The sequence below is a fragment of the Mirounga angustirostris genome, unplaced genomic scaffold (assembly GCF_029215605.1).
Source record: "Mirounga angustirostris isolate CCGP_5_RB_7025 unplaced genomic scaffold, mMirAng1.0.hap1 SCAF_4, whole genome shotgun sequence".
NCBI classification, from domain to species: Eukaryota; Metazoa; Chordata; class Mammalia; order Carnivora; family Phocidae; genus Mirounga; species Mirounga angustirostris.
The window spans coordinates 172,958,592-172,974,616 of NW_026991712.1; the positions used below are offsets into that span (position 1 = coordinate 172,958,592).

Sequence of the window (16,025 nt, forward strand, 5' to 3'; positions counted from 1 at the left end):
ACTCCTCCCAGAGCGCTGGGGCACCCTCGGGCGCCCCGCTCACCGAGACAGCCTCTTGTGGCGGGGACCACGGCCTCCCCCCTTGCCAAATCTCCCTTCGACAGAAGGGCCGAGGTGAAGGGCCCTCTCTGGAAGCCTCGTCCCTCTCGGGAGGCCAGGCCCGCCGGCGCGGGCAAACTTTGCCCGGGCGAGTCCTTGAAGTCTATATTTAGTGCTCGTCACCCCTCCCCCCTGCGGTTGCGAGGCGGGCGGGCCGAGGGGGTGTGGGGGGAGAGCCCCGCCCCCGCAGGCGTGTGTGTCGTGTGCGTTTGGGGCCCGCACGCTCGCGCGCCCTCCGCCTTCGCGCCTCCTGCAGCCCCGGCGCCCCTCGCCCCGCCGGGCGTCGCGCGCCAGCATGGGCCCGGAAGAGGAGCTGCTGAGGATCGCCAGAAAGCTGGAGAAGATGGTGGCCAGGAAGAACACGGTGAGGCTGCAGAGTTTGGGCCGCAGCCCCCGCCCCCAGGAGGCGCGGCGCGTGCGAGCCAGGAGTCCCGGGGGCGCGTGCTGGCTGGGCGCCCGGGAGGCGCGTGCGGGACGCCGGGCCCGAGAGAGGCGCGGCTGGCGCTGGCGCAGGACGCAGCGCCCCTTGGGGACAGCTGAGAACCCCGGGGTGGGCGTGTGCCTGGCCCAGGGCGCGGGGCAGGATCGTGCGGGCCCCACGGACGAGGCTGGTTGCGCACGCCCCTCTGGGCAAGTGGGGTTCAGGGGCCCTGGGTGGCTTGTGCAGGGCCCGGGAAAGCGAGCGAAGAGACCGGGACCTGGAAAAGGACTTTCGGAGTCCGGAGACTCAAGGCGTGTGCAAAGTCCGGGGAGTGGCGGCGACAGCGGGGCGGCGGAGAAGGGGGAACGGCGGGGAGGGGGGTGGATTACAAAATCCTGGGTGGCCCGAGAAGGGGCAAAGGAACTTGAGCTGATGTGGGGTGCTGAGCCGCCTCTGTCCCTCACCCCGGTAGTGGATCTGGGGTGGAGCAGCAAGGGACCGCGGATCCCACAACCTCACAGCTTGCGGGCGCCGGGAGCCATTCTACTTGCAACTTTCCCTTAACTTGGCCGCAGGGTGGGGCCCCGGCGGGCGGAGGCCGAACAGGTGCCGGGCAGCCACAGCGCCCTCGGGGCCCGCGGGGCGGGGTGGGAGGGGGGAAGGGGGACCGGCTGTAGGCCTGGGCTGGGGGGTTTCGGGGGGGGAGCCAGACCCAGAGGAGAATCCAGACTGACGGCCCTACCTGCGGGGCCCTGGGCTCTCAGGCCAACTTGAAGTTAATGTTTGATCCTCACCATGATCTTTGCCTCAAGCTGGCGGCCACCAGGTTGCCTGGTCAGAGCAGACTTGGCCTTGGGTCTGGGAGGGCCTGGGCACACCCGGAGAGGGAAGAGAGGAGAGCCAACACAGCCCTTGAGACTGTCCCCCCACCTCACCCTGTACCAGGGCCCTCCTAGTCCCACCATCCATAACCCCGTGCTGGAGCCGGACCTGTCTTTCCAGCCCATTCTGTGACTCTGGGAGCTTGGGAAAGATGGACCCTAAGGGAAGCTTTAGAGCAGGGGAGAAGGAAGAGTCACTGGAGCCGTGGGGTTTGTGAAGCAGCCCTAGAGTAGACACAGTGAGTGGGTGTCCGTATAAAGGCCAGAGTCTACCAGTTTCCTCACCTGTAGGGAAGAGATGAGATTATCTATCACTCCTGGGAAGGAATGTCTCTGTGGGCAGTGGTGAGGGTGGAAGAGAGGTAAGGCCCTCGGGAGGACTTGCATGGGTGCTTGGTAAGAGTTAGAGAATGACACCTGCTTTGGGACAGCCAGGCGGGACACAGAAACCTGCGGAGTGCTGGGAGCCCATCACCCTTACACGCCCAGCCTCCCCTCACCCCCATTCCCAGGTCCTCCAAAACCAGTGGAACTGAGCCTTGCGCGTCAGAGGGCGCTTTCCCAGCTGGGAGTGGTGGAGCTCAGCCCCTGAATTCCACCTCACAGCCCTGCCCCTTGCTGACCCCGGGCTTGGGCCAGCAGATTCTGGGTTGGGGGGTGGGAGAGGGACACCTGAGGAAAGGCAGTTTTGGGGGGAGTAGAGCTCTGGCTGAGGAGGAAGGGACCTGCCCTGGCTTCCCCTCACCCCTTTTATGGCCCTCGGCTCACCACTCTGCTTTCCTCTCGGGGCCTCAGTGTCCTCTTCTGTGAAATGGGAAGAGGAAACCGTGTCCCTGCGGGATGGATTCCCGTGGAAGTACCCAGAGCTCTTGCCAGGAAAGAGGCCAGCCTGGCCGCAGGGTCTTTGTAGCACAGAGCTCCTCCGCCGCCACGTCTGCGCCCAGGCTCTTGGCAGCATCTGGGTGGGCACAGAGCTCTGGGCCTGCGGCCGAGAGAGGCGGCGCCTGCTCTGGGAGCGAAAGTGGGCCCGCCCAGCAGCGGGTAGGGAGAGGAGGACACACTTCCTGGAATAAGACGGATCCTCCACGTTGCAGCTCAGGCCTGGGGTTCGCTGCCAATTACTGACGTCCCAGCAACTGACTTAGGGCTTTTGTCAGATGCTGTGCGCATGCAGCTGAGGCAGAGCCTCAGACGCACAGCCGAGCACCGACAGCCACAGCGACACGTACCCGCCATGGCACACAACAAACGCAGCTCCACGCACGCAGCCACACGCCGCAGGAGCTGGACAAGCATCTACACACGTAACTGCATTGAGACACGGCCACTGGCACCGACGTGACAGACACACTGACCATTATTAGAGAATGACACCCATTATGTTTCCAGAAGGACACACACACGTGGGCATGGCCACCCCCAAACGGCCACACTTAGCCACTCAGAGCTTATAACACGGGCATCCTCCCACACAGACACGCTGGCAACTCCCGTGCGGGGCTTTGGGAGCCCGACCACAGCCGGGGCCCGTGGCTGTTCTTCGGCAGCACGACCCGGCTGTACAGTGTGACACGCAGAGACACACGCCCAGTGGTGAGCTGCAGCCAGCTTAAGGGCCACTTAGTGGCCATTTTTCAGGAATTTTGCGAGCTGCTTGTGAAATACAGCCGTCATTTTATTTTTTTAACTGACTGTAGTTTGACAGCCAGTGTGACATTTAGTTTCAGGTGTACGACATAGTGATTCATCAGCTCTACACATTACGCCGTGCTCACCCCCCGAGCGTAGCCACCACCTGTCACTGTACGATGCTGTTAAAATACCATTGACTTGGGGCCCCTGGGTGGCTCAGTCGGTTCAGCGCCTGCCCTCGGCTCAGGTCATGGTCTCAGGGTCCTGGGATCGAGCCCCACGTCGGGCTCTGCTCAGTGGGGAGTCTGCTTCTCTGGCTCGCTCGCTCACTCTCTCAAATAAATAAAATCTTTAAAAAATAATAAAATAAAATGCCATGGACTACATTCCCTATGTAGAGAGCCATTATTTTAAAAATCAAATGATATACTTACAATTAAGTAAGTTATATTAAAAACAGGGCGCCTGGGTGGCTCAGTCGTTAAGCGTCTGCCTTCGGCTCAGGTCGTGATCCCGGGGTCCTGGGATCGAGCCCCGCATCGGGCTCCCTGCTCGGCGGGAGGCCTGCTTCTCCCTCTCCCATTCCCCCTGCTTGTGTTCTTGCTCTCGCTATTTCTCTCTCTATCAAATAATAAAAAAAAAAAGTTATATTAAAAACAAAGGTAATAAACACTCCAAAGTCATCACTGCCAATTGTTTTACTACATTTCACTATCATCTGTGGTGTAGAGCTGATGCACTTCGATTACGTCAGTACATTGGAAACGGCATATAATATGTGGTTCTGCACATCTCCCAGTACCTCCTTTAGTTCAGTGACAGCAGGTTGGTAGCTTGAAATTGGCCACAGGAGGACTATTGACACTGCAGAAATTGACAAACACTACAGATCAGGTGGTTTTTTTCTTTGAGAACTGGGCGTTAAACATCGGGCAGCATACCACTGCCCTTACTCATATTGAGATTCCATAATTGTACACATCGAGGTAGCTGGGTGTCCATCTCGATGCAGTTGGTATCGTGGTAAGAGCCGAAGGGCCTGAGCTCAAATCCCAGTTCAGTGCCTTGTAACTTGGGGCAAAGTATTTAATCTCCTTGTTTCTTGGGTTGCTCATCTGTGAAAATGGGGTAATAATTCGGTAAGAATGGGAGTAGTAAGAGTACGTACCTCGCAGGGCCAGTGTGACAATGAAAGGAACTAATGCAGGTGAAGGACTGAGAGCAGGGCCCAGCACAGAGCAAGCCTTGAATTAGTGGCATGTGCGGAGTTGTATGCCCGCACATTTATGTGCACGCACGCACATCCGCAGGTCACGCCTCCAAAAACGTACTACAAGCCCGAGTTCCAAGGGAGGCTGAGGGCTGACAGAGGGCAGCCCTTGGGATGTGGTCCTGGCAAGGAAGCCTGGCAGGGTGGGGGATGGCAGCTGGAACCACACAATGAGACCAGGGCAAGGGGCATGCAGGACACAGTCAGCTGGTGCTCCCCAGGGAGCCGATCTCAGGACAGGAGGCAGGGCTGGCCTCTGGGAAGCAGGTGTAGGAAGGAGAAGGCTGAAATGGGGCAGGGTTGCTCAGGGCCTGGCAGCCAGCAGATTTTCAGATCTGAGGCTCCTTTGCTCCCCTCCCCCTCTCTCTTCCCACCTCTGCTTTCTGCTTTACTCATTCACTCAGGGAGCGCTGAGCTGCGTGCTGAACCTTGAGGTTTCAGAGATTAAAACAGCCCTCCTTGCCCAAAAGAAATGAAAATATATGTCCATACAAGGACTTGTACACGAATGCTCCTAGCAGCTTTATTTGTGGTAGGCCCAAATAACTGGAAACTACCCCCAAAGTCCCACCAGCAGGTGAACGGATAAGCCAATTGTGGTGTATGTCCACAATGGAAAACGACTCAGTAATGAAAAGAATTATTGATCTACGCAGCAACGTAGATGAATCTCAATTATGCAGAGTCAAAGAAGCCAGAGGAGAAAGCCCATCGCAGTACTCTTTATATAAAATCCTTTAAAATGCAAGTGCATCTAGAGTGAGAACAGAATAGCGGTGGCCTGGGCCTGGGTTTGGGGTGCAGGGAGGGAGGGATCACAAGGGGGCACAAGGAAACTTTTGGGGATGACGGCTATGTTCTTCTCTTGATTGTGATAATGGTTTCATGGGTGTATACAAACGTCAAACATGCAGTTTATTGCATGTCAGTTATATCTCAATAAAGCTATTAAGGAAGAAAAAGCACGATCCTCACCCTGCAGGAGCTCACAGTTGGGAAGCAGTGGGTGTATGGGGGGGGGAGGGGGGAGATGAGGATGCAGACACAAAAGCAGTAACAAGAATCCATTAAGTAATTAATGTTAGAGGATGAGACGGGGAAGGGTAGAGCATGCCCAGGGCAAGGAACAGCAGAACCGAGGCCGGGGCCAGGAGGAGTGGTTAGAGCTGGGCCCCGGCTCCAGGGGCATGAGGCCAGCTGGGTGGTATGAGATGCAGTTAGGGAGCTGGTCTGGGGCAGAATCTTTTCCCTCTCTCCTCCCTCCTTCTGTCCCTTGCCTGTCCTTCCACCACTTGTCTACTTGTATCCTGTAGCTGAGCAGTCTCCCCCTACCCCCCTGCACCCCTCTTTCCCGCCAACACCACACAGTGTCAGAAAACGGTCTGGGGCAGAAGCCATGGCCTCCGTCCTCACCTTGTGGCCTCCCACAGGAAGGAGCCCTCGACCTTCTGAAGAAGCTGAATAGCTGTCAGATGTCCATCCAGCTACTCCAGGTGGGGCGGTGGTGGGAAGCCTTGGGGGCTGTGCCTGGGGGGTGGAGAAGGCCTTCTGGCGAAGAGAAAGACCTGGGGTGGGGGAGCCCTCCAAGGGTGGGGTCTGGGAGGGATTTCTGATGGGAGGGCCAGGGGCAGGGGAGGCCTTGCGCTCTGAGGCACTTAGATGGGGGCCGGGTACCTTCCAAGCACAGGGGGCCTGTAGGTCTGTGAGAAGGACTGATTTGCTTTCTTAAATACCCCAATCCCTAAGCCCTGGGCCTATGGGGTCTGAGAGGCCAGTGATCCAGGGAGAAGGAAAAGTTGCCCACTTTTAGATCCCAAGTCTTACCAGAAGTTCTTGGCCCTGAAAAAAAATCAGCACAGAGCCAAGCTGTGGTCTCCTGGGCTGTGTCTTAAGCTGAAACTTGAACTCAAAGACACCAGGAGGTGGAAGTGGTGAGGGGTCCTTGGCTGCAGCCGAACCCACCACTACCTCAGCTTTTCACCGAAGCCATGGTCGCTGTCAGGGCCGGGGTCTGGGCCTTGGGCCCTGGAGCTTACTGAGGGCTGCAGGTCAGGCCTGGGTTATTACATCAGCCATGGCTCAGGGCCAGGGCTCTGGAGAGGCTGGGGCTGGGCACATGGGGCGTTGAGCCAGGGCAGGCCTCGCCAGTTAGGGCAGTCCTGTGAGTCCACTGGAAGACCAGCCCCTGACCCTCTGGCTTTGCAGACCACCAGGATTGGAGTCGCCGTCAATGGGGTCCGCAAGCACTGCTCAGACAAGGAGGTGGTGTCCTTGGCCAAAGTCCTCATCAAAAACTGGAAGCGGCTGCTGGGTGAGAGGGGGCAGGGTCGACTTGGCTGCGTGTTTCTCCTATCGCCCGGGTCGGGACCATGCCTGGCTTACAGCAGGCACTCAGTGCATGTTTGTCGAATGACTTAAGAAAAGACAGATGGCCTCTTAAGTGGGGAATGCCAGTGTTGGTCTACACATGGCAACATGTGTAGACATGTGAGTTTTTGTGTACGTGTACGTGTGCCTCTATGTATGTATTTCCTTGTGCTTGCATGTTATATAGAGAGCACATGTCTATATATACGCATTTGTGTGAGTATGGTCTGTGTGCAGGTGTCTTTCTGTCCCCCGTGTGAGCGCGGCTTTGCACACACACGTGCACGTCGTATATGCATCTGTGTATGAATGTGTATTTCTGTGTGTGTGCAGGTGTGTTGGGGGCATGTGCAGCTGTCGCTGTCCCTGCCCTTTGCCCCTCCCTCCCCGAAGTCGTGCTGGGTCCTGCGGAGACAGAGCTCAGTTTGAGAACGATGCCATGCCTTCATTTGCAGACTCCCCTGGACCCCCCAAAGGAGAAAAAGGAGAGGAGAGAGACAAAGCAAAGAAGGAAAAAGGGATCAACTACTCTGACTGGAAGCCAGAGACAGGCCTTTCTCCACCGAGGAAAAAACGAGGCGAAGAGCCCAAAGACAGGTATTTTTTCTGGGATGGAGAGAAGGGGGCTGACACTTGTCATGTCCTCTGCCAGAGGCTCTGTTTATATAACTTCGTTTAATCTTCACGCCCCGGGAGGAGCTACTGTTCGTTCCCATCTCCTACGGGGCCCCCTTGGGGAGGGTCTTCTTGGGCTCAATCAGACAGACCCGTAAGACCCAAATAGGCCATCCCTGGCACTGGCTTCACCGAGAAGGACGCCGGGGCAGGAGGTGCAGTGTGCCAGCAGGGCAGGCCCAGGCCTTTCTCATCTGCTAGGGGACCACACAGCATCCAGAGCTATTCGGTTCTACCCAGGTGCAGGGTAATGAGCCCACAATGGTGGGGGTCGCCGGTGGTGAACCCCTGACTTAGAAGACAAAGCTGCCAGGATCCCAGCAGGATTCACTGTCCTTGGGGCAGCCCCCAAAAGCTATGGTTTTCCACTAATTATTTATATTTCATTCAGAGCCCTTCCTGTCTGGACATAATTTACCAATCAGGGCTCATTTGCTATAAGCAATGTTGGCCTAGTAACACAGCTGACATCCCAGCCTTGTCAGGGTTCCGGGTACATGGGGCTAGGAACTCACTTAACCATACAGAAAGTAAAGTGTTTTGTTGGCTCTCTATTCAACGTTTTCATTCTGTGGGGAGGAAGCCGAAGGTTGGGGAGCAGGGACTTTCCCAAGACCACCCAGCTATTATGTGACCGAGGGGGATCCCATCTTTGTCAGACCCCCAGACCTCTGCTGAGAATAGAAGAGTTGTCTGTCTCAACTCCATGCCCATTCCCCCTTGCCCACCTAGCCAGGGTCCCCCAAATTGCATGACTTCAGATAGACCCAAATGCCTTATCCATGATAGTAGATAAAAGTCCTCATCGATGTATAAATAAGTCCTACCCGTTCCCTATGTGACGAGAGCACTTAATTCCTCAGGTGGGTGGGAGGGGTCTGCATTTATTCACCTAATAGGTAAGGAGGCAGTTTTAGATAATACTGAATAGTATCTAATGGTAGATAATAGTAGGTGTTATATGGATAATATCATCTGTGATATATCAACGTTTTTAATGAACATACCTTTTTTGGTTTTTTTTTTAAAGATTTTATTTATTTATTTGACAGAGACACAGCGAGAGAGGGAACACAAGCAGGGGGAGTGGGAGAGGGAGAAGCAGGCTTCCCGCTGAGCAGGGAGCCCGATGCGGGGCTCAATCCCAGGACCCTGGGACCATGACCCAAGCCGAAGGCAGACACCTAATGACTGAGCCACCCAGGCGCCCCAGTGAACATACCTTTTGACCCGGTATAGCCGCTATAAGGAATTCATTTTAAGGAATTAACCAGATTAGGGGCACCTGGCTGGCTCAGTCGGAAGAGCATGGGACTCTCGATCTTGGGGTTGTGAGTTCAAGCCCCACATTGGGTGTAGAGATTACTTTAATAAAAAAAAGGAATTAACCAGATTAAGGCATAAAGACTACATGTTGTATGTGTAACATATTTCTGCTGGCATTTCTGAAACATTTTTAATCTCTGAATCCTTTTTAAATGAATGTTTATTATAATCCTATAAAACAAGTGTTTTGCAGAAAACACTTTAGGGATTGATGCTGTAGAAGGGAAGATCTCACCCAGGAGGGAGGCATACCTCTACCACGATACTCCCAGTTTGGGCTGTTCAAATAGCTGTGGGGCAAGGATCCTAAATACCCTTCCATGCACAGAATAGTCCCACACATTGAAAAACCACTTATTATGTTCAAAAAGCTGATAGAGTCTCCATGGAGAGGCAGTGCTGGGTAGAGAAAAATTTGATTTAATGACATGGGAAAATATTCACTGAGTATTAAGAGAAGCTGTGTGTATGATGTAGTACGTGTAGTATGATTTCATTTTTATAAAAATTAAGTAAGTGAGGGGCACCTGGCTGGCTCAGTCAGTACAGCACGTAACTCTTGATCTTGGGGTGGTGAGTTCAAGGCCCATGTTGGGTGTAATGTTTACTAAAAAAAAAATAAGTTAAAAAAATTAAATGAGTTTTATGTATATGTATAGGAAAAAAGATGAGAAGGATATATACCAGGATGGTAATAGTGATTATGTCTGGGTGGTAGGATTGAGAAGTTTTTTTTCCTTCTTCTTTTTGCAAATTTGTGTCTTTCTTATTTTTTTCCAATAAATATGTACTAATTTTTAAATAAGAAAAAAATAATGAAACCATTTTTTTAAAAACAGAAACATATCTGTGTGATTATAATTAAGAAGAGCTTCATATTCTACTACAATAAAATTTTAAAATCTGTATTGTTGAGTTTCTTTTCACAGTGATCCTGTATTGCTTTTGAAATCAGAACAAATAATACCATTTAAAAAAATAAACAAGTAAACACATAAAAATCTGTTGTAGAAATAATGGAAAATATGGAGAAAAGGGGGAAAAAAACACCCACATTCTCACCACCCAAAGACAGTCACTCAATATTTTGGTATATGGTTTTTCTTTCTATTCTCTCTTTGGCTGACTTTCTATATAGTTATCAACCAATTTTATAGTCTGCTTTCTAAAATGCAATACTTGTCAAAGGGATCTTTGTTGTTGTTGTTCTGTTCCTTTCATTGTGCTCATTTTGCAATTATATCCCACTTGGAGAAATCCTAACGGACATTTAACTTTTCGTATGGCTTGTTTTGTTTTCGCAAAGAGGTTAGAAGTCTGGCTGGCAGGGAGCCCCTGCGCCTCTCCACGGTACCAGTGTGGAGTTAACGTTTCCTGAATATCGTTGGCTAGCCCACCTGCACCAGGGCCTTCCCTGTGTTCATGCTGTGGCTGGTCTGGCCACATCTGGAGCCGGTTCTGAGCACCCTGGCCAATGAAGGACCGGATGGGGAGGGGGTCTTATGAGATGAAATTCAAAGACTAAAGGCTGGACCATTGGGAGAGTATACCAAATGGGACATGGAACTAACTAACCTGTAGAATAGGGAGTATAGGCATCTGGGTGAAGGTGACAGCCTGAACATATGCATTTCCTTTTGCTCCATCGCAGAATCTCACTAAATGATCATTAAAGGGATTTTTTTTTTAAGGCCTACAAGGATGCCAGGTATGGGAGAGGAGACGATTAGAGAGCAGAAAGCCAAGTTCTGGGCTGAACTTGGTCACTTATTCACACCCTTAGTCTCTGAGACTCAGTATTGTGGCCTGAAAAATGGGCATCCTTTTCTCAGTTTTTTTTTCCTCGTAAAAATAAAATGTTTTATTTGTAATATATTCTAATTATATCTATTGTTTTAATTTAACCTTTGTATTATATTTATTTTATTATACAGGTAGTTACTTGCCCATTGTAGGAAGTTTTAAAAATACAAATAAGAAAATTTAAAAAATCCATTGGCTAGAGATAAGCACATATAATCATGTATAATAATCCTGTATTTAAATATATATATATCGTTTATGGGCTCCTGGGTGGCTCAGTCTATTGAGCATGCGACTCTTGATTTTGGCTCAGGTCATGATCTCAGGGTTGTGAGATCGAGCCCTGGATCGGGCTCTATGCTCAATGCAGAGTCTGCTTGAGATTCTCTCTCCCTCTCCCATTGCCCCTCCCCCCTCACGCTCTCTAAATAAATACATTCATACATACATAATAAATATATATATCATTTATGTAATCATATATATCCTTCCAGACTTTTTTGCATGCATCATCACTACCCATAGAGTACTTATTGTGTCAATAACATGGAATTATATTTTATATATTATTTTATAACTTTTCCACATACATATATTTATTTCAACAGTAAGGCACATTTAGTGTAAAAAGTTTAGAAACTCAAATACAAAAGAAAATAACAGAAATAACCACTGTTAACATTTTGTTGTGTACCTTTCTCATGCTTTTTTTTTTTTTTTTTAGCGAGGGGTGAGGGGCAGAAGGAGAGGGGGAGAGAGAATCTTAAGCAGGTTCCACGCCCAACGCACAGCCCGATGAAGGGTTCGATCTCACGACCCTGAGATCATGACCTGAGATGAAATCAAGAGCCAGACACTTAACCGACTGAGCGCCCCTACATTTAACAACATCTTGACCATTCTCCTGCGACATTAAGTTGTTAATGTTGGTTTACTTTTTGCTGTGAAATGAAGCTGTTACTGAGGCCAAGCAGGGAATGAGGAGGTTGTCTCCCCATCTTGTAGGGAAAGTTAGCAGGGGTCCAATTTCAACTCTGTTGGTGAACTTCTTTTCTTTTTAGTTTCCTTAATGATGATTCACTATCATTATTTATTATATAAACACTAACCACATTAGTGATATTTAAAATTAAAATGAGGGGCGCCTGGGTGGCTCCGTCGTTAAGCGTCTGCCTTTGGCTCAGGTCACGATCCCAGGGTCCTGGGATCGAGCCCTGCATCGGGCTCCCTGCTCCGCGGGAAGCCTGCTTCTCCCTCTCCCACTCCCCCTGCTTGTGTTCCCTCTCTCGCTGTGTCTCTCTTTGTCAAATAAATAAATAAAATCTAAATAAATAAATAAATAAATAAATAAATAAATAAATAAAATTAAAATGAGGCCTGGCTGGCTCAGTTGGAAGAGCACACAACTCTTGATCTCGTTGTGAGTTCAAGCCCTGTGTTAGGTGTAGACGTTACTTAAAAATAAAATCTTCAAAACAAAATAAAATAAAAATGAAAAATATTTGTCCACAGTGTGCCACTTCCAACAAATGAAACAGCTTTTGGACATCTTCTTCCCTCCCAGTCCTCATCTACTTATATACATAATTTTTCCATTCCTATAGGCAGAGTGTACAATTACGTCCCTGTTTATTTATCTTCTTATTGTATTCTAAGCATTTTTTCTTGTTCCTATTTTTCATAAAGATCATTTGCAATAACTGCAGATATTTCTGGTTTGCTCTAAAAAAAGGAAAGCAATGAAGAAGGGCCAGAAAGTGGTGAGTCCCAGGGGTTGAGGCTCATGCCTTCCCTTCTTTCTTCTACTGCAAGAATTCCAGCTTCCCACTCTGGCCTGCACCTGTCTGTCCCCATGGGGCATTCGGGGAGGAAACCTGCAGGGGAACTCCCAGGGTCCAGCGAGGGATTGGAGGGGCATGTGAAGAAGGGTCTCTCTTCCCCTCTCCCTCTCTGCTGCCTCCCCCTGCATTTAAGCTGGGGTTGAAGGTCTGGAGCCAAATGGATCTGGCCCACGGGATAATCAGGGCTGGCCCCTGAAGCTGCCTTACCCACTGTCTCCCATACCACCTGGAGGATGAGGAGGAAAGCTGTGCGGGGAACATTGCACAACCTGGGAAACCAGAAATAAGGTGCCTAGGACTACGGGGCGTGGAGGACTTCTATGTTCTGAAAACTGCTGTAGGGACAGAAACGTCTTCTTCCCAGCCAGCCCCTGGACACAGGTGCTTTTCTCCCCATTTGACAGGGGAGGGAACTCATACTCAGAGAAGATGACTTGCCCAGGGCAGGGCTGGGATTGCGACTCAGGCCACTGCCTCCCTTTTTAGAATACCTGTTACATGTGATTGTGTGCACGTAGGAAAGGAACTGGAAGGAACGACCTCAAACGATGGTTACCACTGGGGAACTTTCTTTTCCCACTTTTTTAGTTTTTATATTTCTGTATTGGTTGACTCCACGGCATTTGGCAGCAAATATTTATACAGCACCCACTTTGTGCTAGGCACTCTTCTCTTGGCCTGAAATAAGCCAGTGAACATATTCGATTGGATTCCACAGAAGCAGACCCTGAAACACAGATTCAAGTGCAAGGAGTTTACTTGGGAAGTGATTTCAGGAAATGCAGAGAGAGGAGTGAGGGACGTGAGACCGGGAAGGGAAGGAAGCCAGCCCAGGGTGTGTTAGTGGGCAGGCTACTGCTGTGGGCAAACAGGGCTTAAATCCTGCTGGGGAACTCTGGGAGACCGTGGAGAACACACCTCGGGTTCACCCTCTTGAGGGCTGAGGACACTGGGGTGTTTATCCACCAACTCCTATGTGTCTGGTTAAAGGCTGCTCCTGGAGTCCTTAACTCCTCGCACTTCTGGCCCTCCGGCCGGCTGGCGCTGGCTGGCTCAGAGAACTCCTTCGGGCACAGGCGGGGGGAGCCCACAGCACAGAGCCCTTGGGTCCCAGTGCACTGGGAGAGTGCGTGCCCGAGGGGATGTGGACTCCCCAGGGACAGTGAACAAACCCTACCAAACTCTGCTTGCAGAATTTACATGGGATCTGGTCAGATAATGTACATGATAAGTAATATGTTAGAAGGGGATGCCTGCACTGGACTTAAAAGGAAGTCTGGGGGGCACCTGGCTGGCTCAGTCGGTAGAGCGTGCAACTCTAGATCTCAGGGTCCTGAGTTCCAGCCCCACGATGAGCACCGAGGTTACTTAAAAAAAAAAAAAAAAAAAAGGGAAGCCTGGGTAAGTGAAATGGGGAGTGATGGTTACAATTTACAGATTAATTTTATAAAACCAATAAAAGGGGGGAATGTATTAGATATCATAAAGAGAATGTAGCTACATGCCTTTTAGAGAATAGAAACAAATTTTCACCTCTGATCCCATCACCCTAATATAGCCATAGTTGTATTTTCTTTCTTTCTTTTTTTTAAGATTTTTTTTTAAAGATTTTATTTATTTATTTGACAGAGAGAGACAACAGGGAGAGACGGAACACAGGCAGGGGAGTGGGAGAGGGAGAAGCAGGCTTCCCGCCGAGCAGGGAGCCCGATGCGGGGCTCGATCCCAGGACCCTGGGATCATGACCTGAGCCGAAGGCAGACGCTTAACGACTGAGCCACCCAGACGCCCCTAAGATTTTTTTTTAAGTAATCTCTACACCCAACACGGGGCTCCAACTTACTACCCAAGATCAAGAGTCACTTGCTCTACCAGCTGAGCCAGCCAGGAGCCCCGATGGCATTTTCTTTCAATCTTTCTTCCTCCTAGGCATTGGTTTTCCTGTGTGACTTTAGAAATAGTATACATCTAATTTTGTGCGCTATTTCACTTGCCATTTTTTTTTTTTAAGATTTTATTTATTTATTTGACAGAGAGAGACACAGCGAGAGAGGGAACACAAGCAGGGGGAGTGGGAGAGGGAGAAGCAGGCTTCCCGCTGAGCAGGGAGCCCGATGCGGGGCTCCATCTCAGGACCCTGGGACCATGACCTGAGCCGAAGGCAGACACCCAATGACTGAGCCACCCGGGTGCCCTCACTTGCCATTTTAACACAGCTCTACCATCTCCAAAGGCTGTGTGCCTCTCTCCGCTTCTCCTAAGTAAGGTGCCTGCAGGGGAGACTGAAGCTGATCTTCTCCACTCCTTGGCTCCTCCTGAGAATAGGCGGTCCCAGAAATACCAGTCTCCATGGACTCCAGCTAGCCAAGGCCTGCCTGACAGCAAGGAGGAGGGCAGCCTGCTGAGAATTAGTTATTAATAATTAATAATTAGTAATGCAAAGTAAAGGTGTGGGGGTTGTAAGTTCGAGCCCCAGTTTGGGTATAGAGATTACTTAAAAATAAAAATCTTTCCAAAAAAACAATAGTAATACATGGCATAACACACATAACGTATACGGCACGTATTAGGCCTCCTTCCCTTGACTGCTTCATTTGCTGGAGGGTCCATGCAGGTGAGCAGCCCGCACTAATTGCAGCTTCGTCTCCAGACAGCCGTGGTCCAGGTGGGTCCCATCACCCTCAGCCCAGCAGGCCTGGCTCCCAGAAGCCTTCTTCCCAGCCTCTGAGCTCTCTAGATCAGTCCTGGTGCTAGCTGACAAGAGTCTCATCTCCAATTTCTCTTCTTTCAGGACAGACTCTGTGGACTCCAAGTCTTCAACCAGCTCCTCTCCAAAAAGGCCACCGATGGAAAGGTAAAAAAAAGCTTCTCCATCCCAGAAGTCCTGTTCAGCGTGTGTCCCCATCTCTGCTTTCATGGAAGAAGCCCTGGGGCAGGGGAAAGGAGGAAGCCTCATACATTATGTTGCTTGCCAACTCTAGGACCCACACAGTAAGACTGAATGGGACCCTGAGTCAGAGGGATGGCTCCTTCACTGGGGTGGCTGACCGGCCACCGTTGCCCCATAGCTATCCAGGGAACATTCTCAAGGTCAAGTTGAACCCAGTGAGGACAGAGGTCTTGAGAGCCTATCCCTGGAGTGGGATCTCTGGGTTTAGTCACCCGAAATAGCATAAGTCATCGAGTTATTTATTCATCAAATATTTATTGAGGGGCAGCTATGTGCCAGGAGCTGTTCTAGGTGCCAAGGACACAGCAGTGAACAAAAGAAAAATCTCTGCAGTCATGAGGCCTATATTCTAATAAGGGGTGACAGGGAATCCACAGAATAAGGAAATCAGGCAATTTTAGAAGGTGACGAGCATTGTGGAGACAACAGAGTGAGGGAGGTTAGGAAGGATGGTCATCACGGTGGTCAAGAGAGCCCTCTTTGAACAAATCCTTCATTAGCCATGCAGCTATCGGGGTCATTCTAAGCCCGGGACCCTGGGTGGCAGGGTCAAGAAGCAGGGAGGTGCCAGGGCCGGAGTGAGTAAGTGAGGCAAGAGAGTTGTGGCTCTGGAACAGGAATCACCAGAGGGAATTTATCGGAATGCCTTTGGCTGTGAGCTGAGAATGGGCTGTCGGGGCCAAGGGCGGGAGCAGAACCCAGCCAGGAGGCTATTCAATAATTGAGGCAAGATATGACGGTGGATTTCCTGACAGACTGG

The 16,025-nt window shown here is 50.7% G+C and overlaps 1 protein-coding gene across 2 annotated transcripts in view; it reads left to right on the forward strand.

Annotated features, from left to right (window-relative positions):
• The first annotated feature begins 215 nt into the window (after positions 1-215).
• TCEA3 (transcription elongation factor A3) overlaps positions 216-16,025 on the forward strand; it is a 37,395-nt gene continuing 21,585 nt past the window's right edge. The window contains exons 1-5 of one of the 2 annotated variants that reach the window (XM_054513075.2): positions 216-463; positions 5,734-5,796; positions 6,509-6,614; positions 7,126-7,267; positions 15,107-15,169. In XM_054513075.2, coding sequence (XP_054369050.1) covers positions 395-463; positions 5,734-5,796; positions 6,509-6,614; positions 7,126-7,267; positions 15,107-15,169 — 443 coding nt within the window. In that variant the 5' untranslated portion in view covers positions 216-394. The remainder of the gene's footprint in view (positions 464-5,733; positions 5,797-6,508; positions 6,615-7,125; positions 7,268-15,106; positions 15,170-16,025) is intronic. The other variant, XM_054513074.2, reaches the window with a different exon arrangement.